The following is a 26,078-nucleotide window of genomic DNA, read 5'->3' as shown; positions in this document are numbered from 1 at the left end:
TAAAAATTTTTCAAATAGGATGTTCAGAAAAAGTTCTCCCACATATGTAGTAGCATCTCAGTATTCCCTTCCCTTTTCTGAAAGACTAATGTTAATATATGATATAATCAGGCTCAGAATTTCTTAAAATTTGTAAGGTTCATCACTTTTTCCTACCTGAACATAGTTTTAGTTTTAAAGGGGCTAAAAAAACAAGATATAATATAGTCTTTTACTGAAGGATACAATTTAGCTTAAGCTAGGTGTCATCTTAAAAAGTTGAGAATGGGATAGAGAGCTGGATTAAACAAACATGGCTATAGATGTTAGCTTCTGTTCTAATCATCTTTTTTCTGCTCATGTATTGGTTAGCTACTGCTCCCCAGTACATTACCAGGAAACAGAAGCTTCAAACAACAAACATTTATTAACTGTTTCTGTGGATAAGAAATTTGAGAGGAACTCAGCTGCATGGTTCTAGCTCATAGTCCTTCATGAAGCTGTAGTAAAGTATTAGCCATGGCTGCAATTATCTGAATGCTTGTTTGGGGCCGGAAGACCCGCTTCCAAGATGGCTTGCTCACAAGTCATTAGTAGGCCCCAGTTCCTTGCTAGCTGTTGAAAGAAGGCCTGTTTTTTACCACATAGATCTCTTCATAGAACTGCTTGAGCACCCTCTTACATAGTGGCAGGCTTCTCCCAGAGTGAGTGATCCAAGAGAGAGAACAAGATGGGGAAACCACAAGTTTTCTTTTGACCTACCCTCATTTCTGATATATTCTACTTCTGTGTCACTAAATACAGCCCACACTCAAGGAAAGGGGAATTACTCCGAGTTTGAACAAGTTATGTCAATGTATTTTTAAACTATTGTCCACCACTCAGACAAATCATTTATTTTTCTCAAATGCAAAATACACTCATTCCCTCCCAAGATTCCCCAAAAGCCTTATCCCTTTAGAGCAACAACTTCAAATCCAGGATGCTGTCATCTAAGTAAGTCCATGTACAGATGAAACTTTAGGGTATAGTTTCTTAAGTATGGTTCCTTAAACAAAGTTCCTCTCAATGTGAAGACCTGTGAATTAGAGACCAATTATCTGCCCCCATACACCCAAAAATACAGTGGTAGGATAGACAGAGAATAACCACTATAAAACCCTGTTCAAAATAGAAGAAAATGGGAGGAACAATGAGGTCATTTATCCAAAGTAATTCTAAATCAAGGTGGGAACATGTTAGAAGTTTCCTGAATAGAATTTAAGACCTAGGAGTAATTCTCCATAGCTCTTGGGTCTGCCTTTTGATAATGTGCATTCTGATTTTTGAGTTATCCTTCCATTTTAATTAAAGACAGCCCATGTTTACATCTACATGGTGTTTTCCAATCTGCTTCCTCAAAGGCAGAATTTGGGGGATCCAAAGGACTACTCTTCAGTCCAAGCTGGTGATATTTCTGCCAATATAACTCTTCTGAAAACTCTGTGGGTCTCTTATGAATCTTATTGGAGTTTACTCCATGAGGCAAAAGAGCACAAATCAGATTAATTTAATTTTTTACTTTAAATTTCTGCTAATAGACCACCTTAATCTGTTTAGAGTGCCTATTACTTAGATTGACAAGATCTCTGAGGCACAACTTAGATCTTTCTTAGGTCTTAACAAAGGATTTTAGAGTCACACAGTTGGCTTCATCTTTAAACAAAGATATTCTGATAGTGCCCTAGATTTGATGTTTGCCTGGATGCTATTTCCTAATGTTAGCATAGTTTGATATATTAAGGATGAGGTTTTAAAAAGCAAGTCCTGACTCCTTTTTGTTTAGGAACCCTTCCTTAGCCTATTTCTCTCCTTTCCTGCTTTAAGCAGAAAGAAATCAAGCAAGAGTTTTAACATTTTGCTTGAAAATTTCTTTTTCTACTTCTCACATTATTGCAGGTGACAGTGTTGCTAAACTTTCTACCACTATACAATGATTCCCTTTTTTCCATTTTCCAATGTGGTTTTCTTCATTTTCATTTATGCCCTCACCAGCAGTCTCCTCAACAGCTTAACATTAAATTTCCACCTACTGTCCACATTCAAAGGCTATCTCACATTTTAAAGTATTTGTTATGGCAGCACTCCATTTATGGGAACAAAATCTGTATAGGTAACAAACTGCCTCCAAACTTAAGACTTAAAATAATACTTATTCTTTTACAGTTTCTGTAGGTCGGGAACTCAGAAACAGTTGAACTAGGTGGTTCTGGCTCATAATCAAGACATCAGCCATGGCTGTAGTCCTCTGATATCTCGTTTGGGGGGTAAAGAACCTGCTCCCTGGATGAATCAGTAACAGCAATGTTATTTTCACAGTGGTTCAATTCCTCACCACATGGGTGTCTGCACAGGATTGCTTAAGTGTCATGACATGGCAGTTGGCATCCTCCAGTACAGGTGATCCAAGAAAGCCAGAAAGAAGCTGCAATGTCTTTTATGATCTACCCTTGGAAGTCTCACGCTGTCATTTCCACAATATTCTCATTGTTAATAAACAACTAAGTATAGCGCACACTCAAGGGGAAAAGAACTAGATTCTACCGAAAGGAATATAATTTAAGAATCTATTTTTAAAACACCACAGTATGTAAAAACCAAGAATTAAAACTTGATGTAAAAATTGCTCTTAGTCAAATTACACTTAAACGGAAGCCTATCTCTAGTGACACTGCCTATTTTCTACTTTATTATGAAAATAAAAATTAAGCAAGTACTTTAAGTTTCTAATCAAGCTAAAATATAAATAACTCTTTAGGGGTGTGTGTATGTGAGAAACCTGCTGGATAGAGGACACTAGAGTTCCTTACTAGGAAGTAGATTCCCAAGGAGCTAACAACAGAATAACTACACTTGCTGTTTTTGTTATGCAGAAATCCTCTTTACTACCTTTTTACTATTTTGTCTGTCTCTCTGATAAATTATTTCTCATATTTCCCCATTTTTTTTACTCAATACTAAAGTCCTGACTTTTTACAGTACCAGTAGTAATACAATAATGAAAACAGAGAACAGTTTTTACAAAATCTATTCATTGCTACAGGCAGTCTTACAATTACAACCTGCAGCAGTTTTTCTTTTACGTAAGATTATATACAGAAATGAAATAAAACTGAATCAGAAGAATATTAAAATGAACAGCCATGATGTAGGAGATGATGTAGGTATGTGAAAAGTCTTTTTAAGTTGAATTTTAACCAAATTTTCTTTATTTAATCATAACAAGCAATTCAGAAAATGTTTCCCTACTTCGAGTCCCATATTTTGATTGACACCAGAACAAAACGGAAAAGACTTAACTAAAAAATATATTTATTTTATTACTTTTTTCTTATACCTAAATAATTACAACTCACTGCATTTTTTGAGAAATAATTAACCATCAATAAAATAAACAGATTCATATATTTAAACACAAATAGGAACACTTTAATGCACAATAGAGGAATTGGTAATGAGAATACATCTACTGAAAACAATTGTGTAAAACAACATCATTAAAAATTACAAACTTGAAAAAATACTAAAAGGCACAAGAAATATAATGATACGTTATAATAGTATGTGTGAATGCATTTATGTGTACAGAAAAAAACTCAAAGGCTCTTTTTAATGTATAGTGGTTATCATGGGTGGCAGCATTATTTATGATTTTTTCTTTAGACTTTGTTACATCCTTCAAATTTTTCTAAAGTAAAATTTCTACTTTCTGGTAATAAATGTACATAAAATTCTTGCCATATCTTTAGGTCACAACTATTTTTAAAATAATATGAATAATTAATTTAAGGTCTATATACAAATATGGGTTCTTTTACTGTTGTCTATATTTTTCAAGTTTGCTGCTTTAGAATTAATATTTTTAGGGTAACAGTACTAAAAAGTACTACAAAGAAAGCCAGAGAGCTCAGAATCCCACAATCCAAAAGTAACCAACAAAAATATTTAACATTTTAACTGAGTAATGCTGCTAACACTGTATGATTTTGTCTGTTTTCATTACTCAATGTTACAAGTAAACTAATAAAAATTTTAATGGTTACATGACAATATCAAATGATAGACGTATCTTAATTCAACCACTCTTATTCTTTTTAGATAGCTTATTTTTTATTGTTCATTTTATACGAACACATCTCAAAATCTCTGTTTAAAAAATATTTGTGCATCTCTATTCCCTTACTATGGATTACTGGAACTTGATTCACTGAATCAACAGGCATGAATATTTCTTCTTTTTAGGACTTTCAATATATATCATCGAACTACTTTCTAGAAATAACCTATCAATCTACAGTTTCTTCAGCAGGATATCAACCTGTCAATCTAACAGACAGACACAATATGGGGAAGTAACAATTTTTAAATCTTTGGTCATTTGGTAATGAAAAAAATTTTAATTTACACTACCAGTAAGGGAGAAAGATGCTTTTATTTTCTATTTTCAATTCCTTTCCTGTGAATTTTTTATACAAGTACCCTCCCTGTGAGATGGGGTATCTGTGATGGTTTACTGTATCTGTCAACTTGGCAAGGCTAGATGATGAGCTGTTTGGTCAAACAGCAGTCTAAATGTTGTTGTGAAGGTAACTTTCAGATGTGACTAACATTTAAATCAGTAGATTCTGCATAAAGGAGATGACCCTCACAAAGTGGTAGGCCTCATTATGAAAAGACTTCAAGAGAAGACCCACCCTCACAAAGTGGTAGGCCTCATTATGAAAAGACTTCAAGAGAAGACTGAGATCTTCCAAAGAGGAAGAAAGTCTGCCCTGAGAGTGTCTTCTAACTCAAGACTAAAACATCAGCTTCTGCCAGAATGTCCAGCATGCCTGCCTACTTGAGGATTTTTGGATTTGCCAGCCCCCACAATCACATGAGCCAATTTCTTAAACAAAAAATAAAAAAAGAGAAACTCAAACCAAACCAAACCATCTCCCTACACGTTGTTTCTCTGTATGACCTGACAAATACGGTGCCTCAGAAATTTCTTAAAAATGTGTATGAGTTGTTTATGAAAGCTAGTGACTTCCACCACATTCTTTATGTTTAGAAATTCCTTTTAAGCTAAGATACTTACTTGTAAGTCATCTTCTGCTCCTTCAGCTTCATTTTTAAATGTTGGGCATCCTAAGAAAACAGGTAAAAGTCAAATAACCATATGATTTTTTATATTATTTTAGTATTATTGATATTAAATAGCAATAAGTTGATAGTTCATTATATTTTATAATACTGTAGAAGACTGATCAGAGATTATTCTGGGCTTCCTGGCAACGAGTCAGATATTGGCCTCCCCCACTTGCCCCTTTGTTAGAACAGAGAATAAAGTGATTGTTTTCCTCTTCTACAGGTAAATTCCCAGTTACTTACTGAAGAGATGTTTTCTGTGAAAAGTGTTATTATGTGTAATACAGACCCTGCCCTGGATTTTTCCAAAATACACTGCTGTGCCAAGTATGTGCACCACATTCTTCTGGTGTTTAGGTGATGCCCACATATGGCTTATATAATTTTCTAAATATTTTGACCCATGAAACTATATCTATACCCAAAACTAGGATTATAGTTGCTTTAGTTAAGAAATAAAACAAATAGCCTAATCCACTATTGACAGCCAATGGCCAATTGTTGCTACTCACTTTGTGAATCAATGTCTCTGTGTAAGTTTTCATGGTATCTGAGAGTGCCTTTAGTTCCAAAAAATTAAAAGGAGGGTTTTTTCCCTAGCAAAGTATTGTGAGTTTATTCTATCCTTGAGAGACATAGCTAACATGTAGAAGAGGAGAAATTTGCCTTTTGGAAAGAGCTGAATAGTTTGTTCTAATTGTCATAGAAGGCTGTAAGATAAATTAAATGGGATTTTTGAAAGTCTATATAAGTGGCTGATAATAATGCTAACAAGTATGTTTTAAAAAATGTTAAAAAATAACAAGATAGGCTGAGCACTATAGTGTATTCTACCACCTAGTACTCTGTAAGCTCCTCCTTCTATATTGTCTTTTAAAACAATAAACATAACCAATTTGATCATAGTGAAATAAGTATGCTCTTATGGGGATGTAAGTGTGCACTTAAAAGTAATTCACAACTTTAAATAATCATTAAATTTCCAGGAGCCATGAATAATGATTTTCTTTTCAAAGCACTGGTTCTTCAACATTAGCTAAATATAAGAATCAAGTGGGGAATTTTTAAAAATATACTGGTGCTAGAGTATACTCCTAAACCAGTATCTAAATCTTTTTCTGTGGGGTGGGGCATAGGGCATCATTTTTAAAATTCTAGGTTTCTCATTATCACTGCATTTCTTCTAATTTTCCTATTAAAATGCTACCTTCAAAATATACAAATCCCAATGCCAATACGTTTTTGATTCACTTGATTTACACAGAATGTTATTTTTATTGATAGAGATAATCTTTCCTCTTAATTAGAAAAACAAATCGAGTTTTAGTTACGGCTTCTTTTATGGGGAAGAAACAGGTTTTAATGTAATTTTTTTGTTTAATTAAGCAGGGCCAGTCTTACATGTAAATATATTCTTTCTCCCTTTAATACCTGCAAGCTTTAGAGTTATTCATCCTAACAGGTTGACAAGCTAATACAAAGGGACAGATGGGGTTGTAGTCTCTGCCAATCCTCCATAATGAAATGAGGTAAAGAGTTAAGGAGTTTGTCTTGGAATAACTGGAGTCTGCATATACTTAATGATTAGAAATTTTCTTTGTCATTAGCAAAATAAGGATATGACTGATATAACATAACATACCCACAAGGATTCTTAAAGCTCTACTTGACTGCTCCCCTCCTCTTTAAGTTCTTATTTTAAAACAATGGAATTATCTGAAGGCTGATGTTGATGGGCTCTTCATAGTATACGTAATTGGTATTATTGTGATGCAACAAATATGAGAGACTAAGTAACTGCTCATATAGTATTTTCACCTACAGTAAGCTTTCAAAACCTGATTAAACATCACAAAAGCTGGCTTACTTAAAGTTCCTCTACTCTATTGTGTATAACTGATAAACAAATTTAGAAAATAATCAAGAAAACCTACCTTGAGAAATATCCTCTATTGCTCTTCGAATACCCCTGTCAAAGGCCCTAGCATCAGCAGGACTTTGAAAGGTAAGGCCAAATTTCTTGTCATCAATCTTCCAGTGGTGAAATGTTGGAGTGACCTTATTATAAATAAGGTCTTTTTTAAGCATACATTCCAAAACCACCTGCCAAAAGTTAAATGCAAAAAATTACTATACACATATCAAATGCACCTAATGTAGCTCTTAAATACAAACTGAGGTGAGAAAAGAACTATTATATTTTAGTAAGTACATTTTCCCCCTATTAATATGGAGGTCTTGCTACTTAATCTACTTTCACAAAGTCACTCAAATACAGAAATTAGATGGGACTAAAGAGGATTCTGGGGAGAAATAAGAAATAAGCACCAGGAATCTTTTTCTCTACCTAGACAACAACTGCACACAGAATTTGTCTGATGTAACTATGCTAGAACTCTGGACTCTGCAGAAGGCTTGTAACTTCTAGGGGATGACATGGACAGTAAAATGCAATTAATTTTGGTCAATTTCAGCTATTCACACACTAGCAGCTACCCAAATCCCACTCCTAGCTACATTACAGGGAATTGTGTACATGTTTCAGGAGCGGCTTGTCAGCAAATTATGGAAGCCAGGGTGGGTAAAAAGGACCCTATCCTCGAAATGTCAGAGATCTGTGTTCAGATTATTGATTGCTGCTTCTGATAAGAAAGGTGCAGACAAAGAGGAGGGTAGCGATTGTTCTTGTACCTTCCCTAATTGTTTCAAGTCCCTTCCATCAGAATAAAATGACTTACAAAATATTTATCCAGCCACCCTTTTAATCTGTAACTTCTCACTTTTTCCCATTTTAGGACCCATACTAAAGACTACAGCATTAAAAAACAACCACATAAATGATGAAAATCAGAAAATGATTATGCATACACAGGCAAAGTTTCAAAATAGACATTAGAAGACTTTAAGTTTACACCTCAGGCTATCCTCAGCACAGACAACCTACAGCAATCAAAACAAAAACAAAAATAATGACAAAACCCAGCAAACCGTGGTGAAGGGGGATGATCTGATTTCCAAAGTTGCCAAATAATTAGATTCAAATGTCCAATGTTCAAAAAAAAAAATTCCAAGGTATACAAAGGAACAGTAAAGTATGCTCAGTGAAATAAATCAACACAGACTCCCTGAAAAAGACCTGATGGCAGATCTTTTAGACAAAGGCTTCAAAAAAACTGTCTTAAAAATGATCAGAGAACTACTGAAGATATGGAGAAAGTAAAAAAGATGATACATGAACAAAATGGAAATATCAATAAGGAGACAGAAAACCTAAAAAGAAGCTAAAAAGGCATCTAGGGTTGCAAAGTACATAACTTATATGGAAAGCTCACTAGTGGGATTCAAAAGCAAATTTGAGCAAGCCAAAGAAAGAATCAGTAAACTTGAAGATAGGAAAATAGAAATTACTAAGTCTGAAGAACAGAAAGAAACAGCCAAAGAAAAGCAAAAACAGTCCAAGGGATCTATGGGACATCATCCAGATGACCAACATACACATTGTGGAGCTGCAGACGGAAGAGAGAGAGAGAAGGGGGCAGAATAGATATTTGAAAAAGCAATGGTTGAAAAATTCTCTAAATTTGATGAAGGACCTGAATATAAACCTGAATATAAAAATACAAGCTGAAGCTCAACAAACTCCCAGTAAGATGAACTCAAAGAAAGCCACACACACACACACAGAATCTTGAAAGCTGCATGAGATAAGTGAATCATCACAATTCAAGGGATCCTAAATAAGAATTATACGCAGATTTCTAGTCAGAAACCTTGGCAGCCAGAAGATAGCAAGGAAAATACATTCAAAGTTCTAAAAGAAAAATCAACCAAGAATCCTAAGCCTGGCAAAACTGTCCTTCAAAAGTGAGGAAGCTATCAGGACATTCCCAGGCAAAAATGCTGAGGAATTCTGTTACCTTTAGATAGGCCCTGCAAAATATGCTCAAAGGAGTCCTAACAAGGTGAAATGAATGACACTAGACAGTAACTTGGAGTTTATGGGAAAAAAAAGATCTCAGTGAGGAAAAAGAAGACCTCAGTAAAAGTATACAAATGGGCAGTTATAAAAGCAGTGTAACAATGTAACATCAGTTTGTAAGTACATTTTTTGTTTCCTATAAGATTTAGACTAACAAATTTAAAGATTTTAAAACACCAATTATTGGCATAAAGCTAGTTATTGTAACTTTAGTTTGTAACCCCCAATATTGTTTCCTACAAAATTCAGGATACTAACCCATGTAAAGGAAGTATTAGTTTATGTTTCTGGGCATACAATATATAAAGTAATTTTGTGACATCAACAACCCAAAGAGGCGAAGATGGAACTGTAAAGGAGCAGAATTTTTGTATGTTACTGAAGTTAAGCTGGTATAAATTCAAACCTGAGTGCAGTGACTGTACGGTGTTAAATGTAATTTCCATGGTAACCACAAAGAAAATAGCTCTGAAATAGACACAAAAGGAAATGAGAAAGGAATTAAAACATTTCAGTACAATCAACTAAACATAAAAGAATAATTCAGGAAATGAGGGATAAAAAACCAATAAGGCATATATAGAAAACAGAACAATGACAGAAGTAAGTTGTTCCTTATCAGTAATTACTTTAAATGTAGATGGTTAGATTATCTAATCAAATGACAGAGACTGGCAGAATGGGATACAAGTATATATATGATCTGATATGCTCCCTACAAGGGAGTCATCTTTGATTCAAAGACACAAACAGGTTGAAAGTCAAAAGATGGAAAAAGACATTTCAATGTAAACAGAAACCAAAAGAGAGCAGGGGTGGCTTCAGTGATATCCATAATAGACTTTAAATCAAAAAGGTTGTAAGAAACAAAGGAGGACATTATGTATTAAAAGGTTCAACCGAACAGAAAGATATAACAATAAACATTTATGCTCTGAATGACAAACCATCAAAATACATGAAGCAAAAATTGACAATCAAGGGAAAAACAGACAGTTCTACAACAGTTGGGGACTTCAATATTCCACTCATGATAATTAACAGAACAAGTAGAAGTAAACAGAGGACCGAACACAATAATTAACACTCACAATAAGTAACAGAAAATAAGGAAATAGGGGACTTAACACAATAAACCAGCAATACCTATTAGACAAATACAAAACACTCTACCCAGGTGCACATGGGACATTTTTTAGAACAGACCATATGTTGGGACACAAATTAAATCTCAATATATTTTAAAATACAACATCATACAAAGTATCTTCTCTGACCACAATGGATGGAATTAGAAATCAGTAACAAAAGGGAAAATGGAAAATTAACAAAATCTTGGAAATTAAAAACATGCTTTTAAACAACCAATTGATCAAAGAAGAAATCACAAGAGATTACAAAATACTTAAGAGAATAAACAACAACAAAAAAATACCTAAACTTATGGATACAGTGAAAGCAGTGCTAATGGGAAAATGTACTATTATAAACATCTATATTAAAAAAGAGAAATCTCAAATCAGCTATGTAAATTAACAACTTAAGGAACTAGAGAAGATCAAACCAAACCCAAACATAGCAATAGGAAGGAAATAGTAAAGGTGAGAGCAGTGAAAAACGAAATACAGAATAGAAAAATAGAGAAAAATCAATGAAAGAAAAAATTGGTTCTTCCAAGAGATCAGATAAAGTTGACAATCCTTTAGCAAGATGGACTATGAAAAAAAGAGAGAAGACACAAATTACAAAAATCAGAAAGGGAAGTTGAGATATCACTACCGAGTCTACAGAAATTAAGAGGATGATAGAGTATTATGACTAATTGTACACTAACAAACTGGATAACCTAGATTAAATGGACAAATTACTAGAAATGTAAGACAGACCAAAACTAATAAATAGAAATAAATAGAAAATCGGAAGTCCTACAACTAGCAAAGAGAATAAGTAATTAAAAATCCCTCAAAAAAGAAAAATTCTGGATATGTAGTTTCACTGGTGAATTATATCAAACATTTAAAGAATACCACTTCTCAAACTTTTCTGAAAAACTGAAGGAACACTTCCAACTCATTCTATCAGATCAACAGTACCCAGATACCAAAGCCAGACAAAGACACTACAAAAATACTACAGACCAATATCCCTTAAGAAACTGATTCAAAAACCCTCAACAAATACTAGCACAACAAATTTAGTAGCACATTAAAAGGATTATATACACTGACTAAATAGGATTTATTCCTGGAATGCAATGATGCTTCAACATAGGAGAAAACTGATCAATGTAATATGCCACATGATCAGAATGAAGGAAAAAAACCCACATGATCATTTGAGGCATAAAAAGCATCTGACAGAATTTAACATGTTTTCATGATAAAAACACTCAATAAACACGGAGTAAAAGGAATCTATCCCAACATATTTGACAACAGTGCCAAGAGCATTCAGTGGGGAAAAAGGGCAGTCTTTTCAACAAATGGTATTGGGAAAAACAGATTATCTGCATGCTAAGAATGAAGTTGGACCTTTACCTAATACCATATAGAAAAATTAACTAAAAATGGATCAAGCACCTGAAGAAAATTTAAAACAAAACTCTTAGAAGAATACAGGACAAAAGCTTCATGAGATTGGATTTGGCAATGATTTCTTGAATATGACACCAAAGGCACAGGTAACAAAAGAAAGTTTATGTTCACTTCTTCCTAACTGCATATGCAATGATGTCATACTGATTGAAATCAGCCACAGAGGGGGGGTGTGAAAATGCTATAAATCATTGCCTTTTTCCCTCCCAAGAGAGTTGATTGTTAAACCTTTGCCAGCATATCGCTGAATATGATTTCTGATGGTAAGTCTCGCTAATTCTTTCACCTGCTTAGAGGCAAAGTAATGAAACTATCTCAAGAGTATTATTTCCTATACTTTAATAATTCCACAAGTATTAGAAAAGAATTAACATGTATCTAGGGCTTTTATATTAGCACTGAGCTGTGGCATTTTACAGATATTTACTATTTGTTACAACAATCATTTTGCAATAACCATAATAAAATTCATGATTAAACTAAGTTCTAGAATTAAAGAAGTTAAAACTGGTGTTATGAATTACTGTAGTTTTTTTACTGTATTCATAAACAGCAGGAAAATAGTATGTATTTTAGAGAACAATGCTACATTGCAATTTGTTTAAAAAGGCAATGTAAAAAACTGAATTTGGTTCTAGTTATTACTATATGAAAACATGAAATTAATTTCTAATACATGAAAATATTGCTGAGTTAACCCCATCTTAAATTTTCCGAAGTTGTTTTCCAACTATTTTCTCTAAGATAAATAAAATTTCACCATGATCTACACTCATCTCTACCATGTTTCCAAATGTTACCTATTTTTTAGAGGCTCCTAAAGCACACAGAAAAATGAGTTTTTTAAAATAAGCTCCTAATTATGGGAAGGATAACTGATGAATCTGTTCTTTGGCACCCAGAAATACCTCTGCAAGAATGTGTTCCACCTAAAATTTATGTAAATATTGATGCTACACATGCCAATTAATTATGAACTAGATGTCAATTTGTTATTTTTTATCTATAAAATATTAGGAAAATAACAATTTACAGTTCATATTATATATTTAATATAGCATAAAAATAACTAACCTTTAGGAAAAGGCTGCTATGGTAGTAGTTATTCTGAATTTAGTAATAGGTAATGAGGTAGAAAAAAAGCAGATAATGTAATGGCACAACCATCTAACATCTTTGTATGTAATTTAAAAAAAATTGCTTCTTAGAACATTTTACATCACTCAGCATTTATGTAATTCTTAAAGCCTCCACATCCAAAGCATAACAATTTTTCATGTAAGTCACACAATTAGAAAGCTGTTTTGCTTCTGACTTTCAATAGCATTAAAAAAATAAATACACTCATCACATTAAGAACAATGTATGGCACATTTTAAGTTAATGGGGATTTAAAAAATCAATGGGATTAAAAATTTGTTTTAAAAAAGTAGGCTGAAGAATGCCTCAAAAGAGTTTTACCAACCATGTGATCAATACTAAACCTGCATTCCAGAGAAACAAAAATAATTTTTAATGGCTGGAAGTATACTTCAAAATTGGTGAATTCTGCGGTCTTTCCCTTTCATTGCCCCTCATCTACATCAGAACAATGTGATCTGACTTTAGTTAACTGCAGTTTTCAGTGTATTAATTCTGTATCTTAAAAAAAAAACAGCAAAATTAATAGTAATAGGCATACAGAGAGCAAAATTCTATGTTTACCATATTCATGACTGGTAATTAGCAAAGAAACTGTAGAAAATATTTGCCAACTAATTACAGCCAACCAATTCAACATTATGGGGTGAATTATTTATTCTGTAGGAAAAATAAGATAACAAAATAAATTATTTCTGGCCAAAAGAGAGTTACATCTATTAATTACAAATAAACTAAAAGTTACTCTATAAGCCTAAAATGTTTACAACTCTCCCAAAATACATGACCTACACTCATTCTTGGAGCTTCTTTATAAAGAGAAGATCTAGTACAAAATGAAATGAATAATTCTAAATTCTGCTAATATTATCCTAAAAGCATTGTCACAAGTCACTGAAAATATAATCTTAAAAATATTCTGTATACACTTGCTAAACTTGAAACATACCTCTAATTAATCCTACTTGACAGTTGGATATAATTCTTTCTGGGGTTAAGGAGTTCTGCAAATATGTAACATTCATCAGATATCCATGGTAACCATGAAGGACATTAATGAATTAGAGTAAAGATAAATCTAAAAGTAGATCAGTAGCCATGTCCTCATTTCTACACAAAAGAAGATTGATTATATAAAATTAATAAACAGAAAAGACATCAAGAGTGTAAACAGCAATTGTAAAGCAAATATTAAATGTAAGCTGAATAAACAATAACTACAAAAGAATATGCTGCCAAAGTAATTTGAAAAAAATTATCCTTAATTTCTCCATTAAGAATGTGGCTCATTAACAAAGAACAAATTAAGGAGCCATGTTTTAGAATTAGAACTAGAACTTTTTGAAATTAGAACTTTTTGAACTTTTGATCATCTGTAAGTGTACTGGGATTAGAAATGAATAATTATCATAAACAAAAATAAATGTATAATGAAGAAATTTTAAACTAGGAAAAGCATCAGAGTCAAAAACACTTAAATATTTATACTGGCTACATTAAAAATAAATTCAGACTTTTATATACCAATAGACTTGACCATGTTTGAGTAAAATAGAACTGCTGCAAACAGACTGGCTGGAGCCAGCTTCAGAAGATGACTATAATTATGGAGGAGGAAAAATACAACAATGAGGTATTCGGTAGAATGGCTTTGAAATGCAATACATATCTAAACAGATCTAAGTTGGTTAAGATGTACATGTCTAAATTCTTTTTTACTAGATAAATACTTTGGAACCATGAATATTTTGATCAGGTATTAAAGTCTTTTATCTACTGGTAACAGCAAGAACAAACATTCTTTCTCAACTCCGTTAAGGCTAAATAGATGCTAATTATGAAAATGTTAACAGATGAACAGGTGAATTTAAGAGAAGTGAAACTACAGTTAGCATAAATATATCAAAATCTGATGTAGATGAAGGGAGAAAGGATGGTTTCCTCTAGTAACAGGCTAAGAGTTAAAAGAGGGGAAGAATGGTGGTTAATGAGAATCGAAACTTACATGAGTGAAAAATGTCCAAAATAAAATGATTAAGGTATGAATAATAGAAGGAGTAAGAACAGGATACATATACTTACCAAGAAGAAAAATGTCAGTACTGTGTAAGAGGAATTTGGTGTAGTAACTAATTAAGCTTGTGTGCTTTGCAGCTAAGCCAAGTGGGCCCATCCAGTCTCCATCACTCATTATCCATCTGACTTTTGAGAATTAAATGAAATAATACAGAGTATTCAAATAGTGCCTGGCATGAGTTAACCTTCAATAAATGGTGATGATGTTGGTAACTAGGTAATGCCATTAGTCCATAACACAATAGTTGCAAAAAGAGGCTGCGAGGTCATTTATGAGGAGACCTTTTTTTGAGTATGGGAGAGAGAGGAGTTTAAATGATACATAAATGTGTTCAGGACCTCAAAGAGCTTGTGAGTAGATTCTGAGGAAATTAATGGATTTTAAAAACAATGAAAACATCTGTCTCCAATGTTCTTCCTTCTTCTGAAAGAAATTCTAGGGTATTTTACAGAGGGAACAATAAAGGGACACACCACAGTTACTAAATAACTAAAACTTCTGAAGATGTATTCCAAGTTATTTTGGGAAATACGGAGCAAAACTCCATCATAAAATTACCAGACTGTTTGCCAGAAGCATTTAAAATAGACTAAGCCAAAAGAGGATACAAGTGCACTTTTGTTTCACTAATAACAACTAATAGTTTGGGAGAGCAGAGTTAAAATTTAATATGTATTTTCAAGCTACTATGTACTTTTATTATAGTTGCTACCTTATAAGTAGATAATTACATGTTTATAATTAGTAGTATCTATTAAGTAGTATGGTTGGTAACATGATATAAAAATTTTACCAGTAACTTTCTGAAATACCTTTGATTCCAAGGAAAAATCATTTCGAAATAAAAATTCCAAATTTAAGTTAAATTACTCGATAACCAAAATCAGTAACTGTTAAATAGTTGCCTCATGTTATGAACTTCAGTTTTCTGAACAATAGAAAAACTACTGTCCTTTATGAAGGACACAGGCATTCTAAGAAATATGAGATTATTGTTCTCAAATCCATTTTTTTACTAATCGTGTATTAATAAAAATACATTAATGATATGCTCTGAAATGACTAGGATTTTAGACATTTTTTTTTAAGGAACAGAAGAACAATGGCACTGTTTCTTGCATAAAATCATTTCAGCTACCACAAGAAGGAGGGAAGGAGACAATATTCTTTAAAAATATCTGTCATGAAAGAAAGACCAAGGGACTGCTTCAGATTAAAGAAGAATAAAGACACGTGGCAGCTAAATGTTGCATTAGCTTGTACTGAGGGAACAAAAATGTTACATTAGAACAGTTGACAAAACTAGAATATGAACTCCAAATTGCTTTAGTATTTTAATATGAACTGTAGATTAAAGTACTTTGTTGGATTTCCTAAATAGGATAATTATACTGCGATTATGTAAGAAAATATCCTTGTTCTTACGAAAAATACACTGAAATATCAAGAGATAAAACGTGGGATTATGCAATTTACTTTAAATAGTTCAAAAACAAGAGAGAGAGAGAGAGAGAGAGAGAGAGAGAGAGAGAGAGAGAGTTTGTGTGTATGTGTGTGTCTACGCAGGGGTAGGGAAAGAATGATAAAACCAATGCAGCAAAATGTTAAAACTGGTAAATTTGGTGGCCAGGAATTCTTACACTATTCTTGCTAATGAATTTGTCCATGAAATGGACAAACAACAAAGGCACAAAAGTACAAATAAACAATACTAGGAATGTAAAGGGGAACAAAACTTACAGCACAGCAAAGATTTAGAAAGTCATAAAGAATATAAGGTTTCATGATCCTAAATTTGAAACCTAAGAGAAATAGACAATTTCCTAGAAAAACTATAACAGCAAAATTGACTGGAAAGAAAATAGAAAACCATTAGAGACTTGTAACCATTAAGGAGATTGAATCAGTAGAAAGTGAAAAAAGATGAGGTAATACTCCCTGGGATTCCATCAGCACCTCTGGGAAATAGGTCAAACACTAAGGGTCACAAGCAAAAAGGCCACCTACTGTAGAGAACTTAGAGGGGACTACTACCACAGAAAAATAGGAGGGAACTGTCACTTACTTCTAATTTGGACACTGCTCTAATGCCTGGTGGCCACACTAAAGAACATAGAATTTGGGGGGAACAGGCAATATTCCCAGGTTTTTTACTTGGCTTTTTTCCAAATCCCCCTAGACTGTTAGCTCTCTGAATTGCCACAATAAACCTAAGTAAGTTTAAACAATTCTCTTCTCTCTCAACCTGGTCTTCATAATTTGAAGACGGACCCATACAATTCTAATGGAACCAATTTCAATGATCTCAAGAATTTAACAGTCATGACCTTAATTAACTGACTAATACAGCACTACCTACATAGCACAAAAACCATTTAGAAACACGACCGTCCAAAAACATGACAGTTGGAGATCTTCTGCCTTGAGTTAAAACAGACAAAACAACATATGTTAAGATTTGAATAATTTAATAAGTACGGTTAAATTTTGTAAATTCAAACTTTTGTATTAAACAGTGAATTAGATGAAGAGAAGTCTCAAGTCAGTAACTGAAGTTACTACCTTAAGAAAAAGAAAAAGGAGAGCAAAATAAACCACAAGCAAGCAGAAGGAAGCAAACAACAAAAAACAGAAATAAAAGAAATTTGAAATGGGGGCTGGTGGGGGGAATCAATGACATAAAAAGCAGGTTTAAAAACAGCAATAAAATCGATAAATCTCTAGCAAGACTCACACATTAAAAATGAAAAACACAAATCACCAGCTTCAAGAATGAATAGGGCATTCATTGCTAAAGAGACAGCAGCCTTTAAAAGCATAACTGCAATATTAAGAACAACTTTACACTCATAAATTGGACAATTTAGAAGGGACCGATTCTTTAAAAAATTACACATTATCAAAACTCAACCAAGATAAAATAGATAACATGAATAGTCCTATAACATTACAGAAACTGAATTTGTACTTTAAAGGATCTCAAAAAGAGATCTCTCTAAACTGATGGTTTCACTGAGAATTCTACCAAATACTTAAAAAAGAGGAATTAACACCAATTTTACACAATCCCTTCCAGAAAGCAGAAGAGGAGGGAACACTTCTCAATTCATGTTATGAGGTATTATACTGATACACTAACACCAGACAAAAACAGTACCAAAAAAGAAAACTGCAGATCATTATCTTTCATGAAATGACCTTAGACATCAAATTTCTCAACCAAAGAGTGTTAAGTCAAATCCAACAATATATAAAAAGATCATATACACCATGCTAGGTGGCATTTATTTTATAGGACAGGTACATGAGGCTGTGTCAACTTTTTCAAAAATCAGTCAATGTAATCTATCATAAAAAGCTAAGATATGCTTTTGACCATATCAAAAGCAAAATTTGACAAATTTCAATACCCATTCACAATAAAACTATCAGCAAGTGAGGAATACAGTGGAATCACCTTACTCAATACATATTTATTATTTATAACAAACCCTAAAATTAACACTACAATCTGGGGTTAAAGACTGAATGTGTTTCCACTAAGATCTGAACAAAGCAAGCATGTTTCACTATTACCATTCTTACCCAACATAGAACTGGAAGTTCCAGCCACTGAAATAAGGGAAGAAAAAGAAATGAAACACATACAGATTGAAAAGGAAGAACTAAAATTGTATTTGTAGATGACATGACTGTCTGTATTAAAAAATCCCAGGGAATCTACCAAAAAATCTCGTAATTCAGCAAGGTAACAGGATGCAGGAAAAATTAATCACATACACATACAACGAGCATGCACTAACCAAAATTATAAACACGATACCATTTACAATTGCTCCAAGAAAAATTACACACGCTTAATAAAACATATATACTATCTATATACTAAAAAATCACAAAATGCTAATGAAAGAATTCAAAGAAGACCTTAGAGACATACCATGTGCAGAGGTTAGAAGATTCAACATAGAAAAGATATCAATTTTTCCCAAACTGATTCACAGGTTTAATACAATTCCTATCAAAATACCAGTGAAGGATTTCTGTAGACATAAGATAGGATTATTCTAAAATTTATATGGAAGGGCACAGACCCTAGAATAGCTAAAATAATCAGAGAAATAAGAATAAAATGGGAGAAATCATCCTAGCCAATATTAGGGCTTACAACATGGATACCATAGTAATATAGTGTATGATACTTGTGGAGAAATAAACCAATAGAGCAATAGAACAAAATGGAGAAGCTACACAAAAGCACTCAACCGATTTTTAACAAGAGTACAAAAGTATTCAAATGCAGGAAGGACAACCTTTTCAACAAATGGTGTTGGAAAAACTGGACAACCTTTCAAACAAATGGTGTTGGAAAAACTGGACATAGGCAAAAGAAATAAACCTTGATCTAAGTATCATATCCTATATAAAAAGTTAAATGAAACTTCTGTGGGCTTAAATAAAAAATGTAAAGCTATAAAACTTTCAGAAAAAAAAAAAAAACTAGGATAAATCTTCAGCACAAGAGTTCTTACACTTGACAAAAAGAAAAAAAAATCATGACCCATGAAAGGAAACAGTGATAAACTGGACTTCATCAAAATTTAAATCTTTGCTCTACAAAACACCCTGTGAAGAGGATATTATGATGAGTTACAGATTAGGAAAAAATATTTGTAAACCACATATCCCAACAAAGGACTAGAATACAGAATATATAAAGAACTCTCAAAATTCAACAGCAAAAAACCCCAAACAATCTAATAAGAAAATAGACAAAGATATGAACAGACTTTTCACTAAAGAAGGTACAAATAAGCACATGAAAAGATATTCAACATCATTAGCCATTAGGGCTATGTAAATTAAAACCACAATGAGGTATCATTATACACCAATCACAATGACTAAAATAAAAAAATGACTATATAAAAATGCTGTTCAAAGTAACTATAAACTGGATCATTCACAGCATGCTAGCTGAAGTTTAACATGGTACTCTGGGGAAATGTTTGGCAGTTTCTCAAAAAACTAACCGTGAAACTACCATACAATCCAGCAATTCCACTCTTGGTCATTTATCCCAGAGAAACAAAAATTCACAGAAAAACTTGCACATGAATGTCCACAGTAGCTTTATTTGCAATAAGCCAAAGCTGCAAACAGCTGACATGTCCTTCAATGAGTCAATGGTTAAACCAACTTTGGTACAAAGACATCACTGAATACCAGGTAAACAATAAAAAGGAACAAACTATTGCCATACTCAACAATCTGATTAACCCTCAGGGAACTGTACTGAATGAAAAAAGCCAATCCTGAAAGGTTATAGACTTATGATTCCAATTATATAACATTTTTTGAAATGACAAAATTATAGAAATGGAGAACATATGAGTGGTTGCCAGGCCAACAAGTAGGTGGATGTGGTCATAAAACAGTAATAGGAGGAAGAATTCTTGTGGTTACTGAATTGTTTTTATCTTTTTTGTGGTAGTGGAAAACTCTACAGGTCTAAATACCCACCCAAACAAGTACAAGAAAACTGGGAAAAACCTGAATATGATGGATTATATCAATGTGAATATATATTTTGGTTGTGATATACTATAGCTTTGAAAAATGTTATCACTGGGAACACAGGTAAAAGATAACAGGATCTCTTTGTATTATTCCTTACAATAGTAACTAGTAATCTACAAGTATCTCAATAAAAATATCAATATAAAGAGTCTATGAAACATCTGCAGAACTGATTTGAAAAAAATCAGTATCAAATTCTAGTGGTTGGGGGGAAATAAAAGGCATTAAGGATACTTCCTTATCATGATGAATAACATCTTAAAATAACAGCTAACATCAGACCTACCTGTGTGACATAAGAAACTTACAAAGAAGCCAACATTATTACCAACATTACCTAACATCATTTTGGATGTTCTGGAGAGTGCTATACAAAAAAAGATAAGTCACACAAATGACCTTTAAAAGATACTAGCAATGACAAAAAAAAATTAACAGCCACAAAAAAACTTGGTGTACCTAGGAAAAAACTTAAATGAATATACCTATATGTGTGTGTGTGTGTATATATATTAATAAAAGATAAATTGTTTAGGGTTATGAAAAAAAAAGAGCAAAAGAGTAATGAAGACATTGCTGATTTTTATATGAATATTACACTTTTAAAATTATTTTTATTTTATATAGAGCTTAGTATCTGCTAATTGACAAACCAGTGGAACTGGATAGGAAGTAGTATGGACTTAACTGCATCCTTTTGAAATGTAGCAAGAGAGCTCTCACAGGAAACCAAATCAGTTGGGACTTGGATCTTAGACTTCCCAGTCCCTAGAACTATGGGATAATAAATCTCCACTTTTTAAGCCAGCCAGTCTATGACATTTTGTATTGCAGCCTGAGCAGACTTATGCAAAGAAGTCTAAATCAAACTATACTGAACATCTTAAACTTAAAAAAAAAAAAAATCTAGCACAAAGAAGGTATTTAAACAGCTGTTGATTTAAAATAATACCAATCCAGCAGTCAATTAAAAGCAAGCTACATTCAGATTATAACTTAGATTCTAATAAAGCAAAAGTAGTGAGAAAATATTTAGAAAGCTAATAAGTAAGGGCAGTAATTTAAGTGTGGACTTTAGCTATTTGGGAGGCTATCCTAGCTATTATAACAGTTTAATAGGAGTTGGAATGTAATGGAAAGGATGCAAATGTATCACAATCAGGTATAAAAGAGAAAGATGAAGCCAAAACAATTCTGAGATATCAGATCAACCTGTATAAATCAGTAACTAAAGAATGGAGGGATATTAGTTTCAAACAGTTGACAAAAAAGAAGAGGAAGTATTGTATAGTCAGCAAACAGTGCTGAAAAGTGTTAAGCTTAAGTTAATGAAAAGAGAAAATAAAAGCAACAAAGGAAATACAAGACATATCCTAAACATTAATCTTCAGAAAACAGCTATTGCATGGCTCCAAAAGAAAGAGAACAGAAATGGTAACAGGCAGTTTTCTTTCTCTTTGAGGAATATTGTAAATATTAAGGAATAACTGCTGTAAATAAAGCAATAGCTGGGAGAAAGTCACAAAATTCATGGTTGCACAGAAGTCACTAATAGTACAATTTGTTAATCTTTTCAATGGACCGACACTTAAAATGAACAGGTTAATTTTGGACTACATGAATGTTGTTATTATTAGCATTTCTTCCAACTCTAATCCTTCACGGCAAAACTGGTTTGCCCAAGGTGTTTCCTCTAACTCAATTTTCCTATTTTCCATCTGTGACCTACATGTGACAATAAAAAGGAAATTGTTCCTACCATTATTGTTTCCTCCAGATTAACAATCTATTTGTCTACATTCTTTACTCCATATAAACTCTTAATATGCTATCTTTATAATTAATTAGTTAATGTAAAAGAAAGAAGGGCATTTCCATAAATTCAATGCCTGCTTTTGGTGAACTGTAAGTAACCTGGTAAGACCATATCATGGAAGTAACTGCCTAAAAGCAAGAAAAAGGGACAGGCAGACAGATTCAAGATAAAGGAAGTAAGGTTCAAATTATGAAAGTTTTTTGTGTTGAGATAAGGAGATGGAATTGTCTCAAAACTAGAAACTTTCAGAAATTACTAAATGAATATTAGACCCAAGTTTTAGAAAGTTCACTAGGTAAGCAATATAGGAGTGACGGAGAGTTAAAACTGGGCTGTGAAAAAATACTAGGAGCCTTATCTGAAGTAATACACGCTAGGTAGGAGATGGGTAGGATCAAGAATAAAAAAGACTTGTTTGAATATGTGGAGGAATCACTAATACTTAGGTTTATAACTCTTATTAATGCACTTTATACCATTCACCTAAACCCACAAAAAGTCCAAGGTCTTACATAGTGTAGTGTAAGAATTTAATTAAGAATATAAATTCATTTTACTTTAACAATACTCAAGATTTAAAAATCTGAACATATAAACTAAAATATAAGGCCTTATTTATAATAGAAATTTTTACTTGAATATTACCCACTTTCTCAGTAAGGATTCCTTCATTATTCTATCTAAAATTTTAACCAGTCTCCCCACAAAATATTCCCTATCTCTTTTTCCCTGATTTGTTTTTGCCCCCAGCATTTAAAACTATCTAGTGCAAATTAATCATTTTACTTATTTATTGTAATATTTCTTTCTCCCTCACCAGAATACGTATTACCTTAGGAGCTGGGATTTCTGTCTTTTTTCATTTACATATCCCCCTAACCTAGAACAGTGCTTGGCACACAGTAGTTGGTCAATATTTTTGCATTAAAGATTCACCTTTAAAAAGAGATTATTCTCTTTTAATAATGTAAGACTCAGTGAAGTTCCTTTAGTGTAAGGTAAGGTAAAAACTCAACAACATACAGTCTAATGAAATATGAACGACAGAGAGGTTCAAATGACTGATGAGGAAAACTTAAGATTGGATTTAAAAAGAAAATAAGAAACTGAAACGAAGGAATGTAGTAAAATTTTGAGAAAATTGAATAGAGTAAGCATAAAACTATGGAGAGACAAAAGGGAAATAAATTAGAATTGACATGAAGTGTAAAATTCCTCAAATGGAACAGTTCTAGGTAATAACCAGATTCAGGAAAGCAGCCTGCTGAAGTGAAGACGAGAATGTCAAGACTGTAAAGAAAAGTAGCCAAGAATGATGACGAGACTTACATGTGAAAAAGTTGGCTATGGGAAGGAACGGGTAAAGTCAGTAGGTGAAAATGAAAGCAAGAGAATGCTGATCTGAATGGTACACAGTGTCAATAAAAGGATTTATATAGGTGGGTGGTAGAGTAACACTATGTAAAGGGAATAAGGAAAAATAAAAATGCTGACACCACCTCTACTGCCATTACTTTGTTCCCTGTGATATTACAGTAAATAAGAGAATCATTATCTTTCCAAAGAGAGCACTGCTGAATCCTAAGAAGAAAGCCAGTTAAGGCAATTGGGTTTTAGTGGAGGACGGTGTCTATAGGATTGATGTTTCACGATGGAATAATTCACAGAGGCACAGTGGGAAGAGCTAAGCAGGAAATTACTGCTCTGTATGTTTATGAAGTTCAAGGCAAGGCAGAAAAATGTTTCCCTGGTCTTTTAAGGTTTCCCATAGTTGGAAAGGAGACAAGTCTCATTTTTAGCAAAGCTACTGTTATATTTTAACTACTTAATTTTCTTCCTAGAAAACAAATACTCTAATTTTATTTTAGGCTCCAATAACTGAAAGGAAACCCCATTGTTAAAACATGTCTTTTTAAATGAGTATACCAGTATTCTGACTATTATCTTACAGGCATTTTAATTTTAAAGCACTTGTTCTCCACAACCTATTCATTATTCTGAAAAACAATTACTTAAATCTTTGGCAGGTTTCTAAACTTGAAATATTTCTTGTTTTTCCTTGCTTTATTTTAATATTAACTTTTTCACTCTGTAAGTTTATAATGATAGCTATCCTATAACTTTGACATAGCACAGTGCCTTTTTCTTGTTTCCACAGAGCATCTTAAGAAATCCAGATGTTTTCGAAGTCCTACTGTATCTTTCTATGCAGATGGATCCATTTTTCTGTTATCTCTTAGCACCCAATATGCTTAGAAAGAATAATACCTTAAATTAGTAAATTTATAGTATTTTATTGTCTACCATATAAACTTAATAGTAAATTTAGATCTCCAGGGTAATTAAAAACTGTGTTTAGTAGTCAGTATCTTGGTAGAATTTTAGTATTTTTATTGACAGTTTATTCAGGTACTTTCAATGACTCTAAAAGTATACTACAATTGTATTTTAAATTTGCACATTATGTAAAATTCAGCTAAAATTGGTCAGTGTAACTTATACACATGGTAACACTTGGACAAAATCTTTGCCTATAAAATAGAAGTGTCATACTAACAGAGAAGAAACGCTAAGTCTAAGGACAACTGAATGCAAAAGAGGAAGTTCTTATGAGGAATGTGGAGCTCTACAGTAAAGATCATGTATACAAATTAAGTTAAATTTTAGTTAACATTAAAAAAATATGTAATCAAAGATAACACTAACTTGTACTAAAGAATTAAAGGAAGAAATCAAGGCTGTAAAGATTTAAGAAATGGAGGACACAATTCATACAGATCAGAAAAAGCAGTTTTGAGAATCTGTCCTTTTCAAAGACCATTCCACCCATCCCAAATGTCAGAGGGAAGGTAGTATTTTCATTATCTTAGGCTACAACATCAAAGCCTGGTTTCTTTTGAATTGATTCTCAATCAACAACAAAGCATGAAAACCAATTACGCAAAGCAGTACCTTCCAACTTTTTCCTCAGGAATACTTAGGAAAATAACATTTATAAGGCAATCAGGAAAGAGAAGGAACTCCAGGCAACCAGCCTGGAGATTCTAGCCGCTTTTAACCTATCCATGGCACACAGCTTGGGAAAAATCTGCAGTATCAAAAGGGTAACCTGGGAAATAAACTCTACCTTTGTAAGCACCATGTAACAAGGAAGTTATTGGTAAGCACTATAGGAAATAATTTCTGATCCTTATGAATGAACAAACCAATGAATGAGCACTGACCCAATTACACAAAATGCTGCCTTCCTAAAAAAAATCCTGGTCAGCCTGCTCTGTATTCGTGCTCCCTTTATTACAAAAAGTACTGAAATACAACCCTTTCAGAACTGTAAGTTAAGAACATTTTTAAAAGAAGTAAATTAAATCAAAGGCTGGAAAGTCTTCCACCCAAGTGCTTTCTTCCTTCTTGAGAAAAGGCATCTTTCTTCTTCATTATTGTTACCAGTATTCTGACTTATAAATACTCTAAAATATTATCTACTATTATTTTATTAGCTGCACAAATAGTTGGCCATAGTACCTTATTACTAATTACCTATCCTTTCTTAAAGGGTACAAAAGGGATATGAGGGGCAGGTATTTCACTTCCCTTCTAGAATTCATCTAAGTTAGAGAATTCTAAGATGTGAAAAATGGACAGAACAGTTTTTAGCAAATCTTTTATATGATTAACTATTACACAGGAACAAGGTTAAAATGCAGTTTACTACCAAGAACGATTTTAAGGAAAACTATTATCAAC

General features: G+C 32.8%; 1 protein-coding gene across 2 annotated transcripts in view; it reads right to left on the bottom strand.

The window, feature by feature from the left end:
* The window catches only part of SPRED1 (sprouty related EVH1 domain containing 1), a 138,261-nt gene that overhangs the window by 37,860 nt on the left and 74,323 nt on the right, over positions 1–26,078 (bottom strand). For both annotated transcript variants that reach the window (XM_073211599.1, XM_017660204.3), the window contains 2 exons: positions 7,083–7,251; positions 5,099–5,148 (listed from right to left, as the gene is read on the bottom strand). In XM_073211599.1, the coding sequence (XP_073067700.1) occupies positions 5,099–5,148; positions 7,083–7,236 (204 nt within the window). In that variant the 5' untranslated portion in view covers positions 7,237–7,251. The remainder of the gene's footprint in view (positions 1–5,098; positions 5,149–7,082; positions 7,252–26,078) is intronic.

This window comes from Manis javanica, chromosome 8 (assembly GCF_040802235.1).
Source record: "Manis javanica isolate MJ-LG chromosome 8, MJ_LKY, whole genome shotgun sequence".
Taxonomy (NCBI): Eukaryota; Metazoa; Chordata; class Mammalia; order Pholidota; family Manidae; genus Manis; species Manis javanica.
The sequence above is the reverse complement of the archived record's forward strand: the minus strand, read 5'-3'. Positions and strand labels throughout refer to the sequence as shown.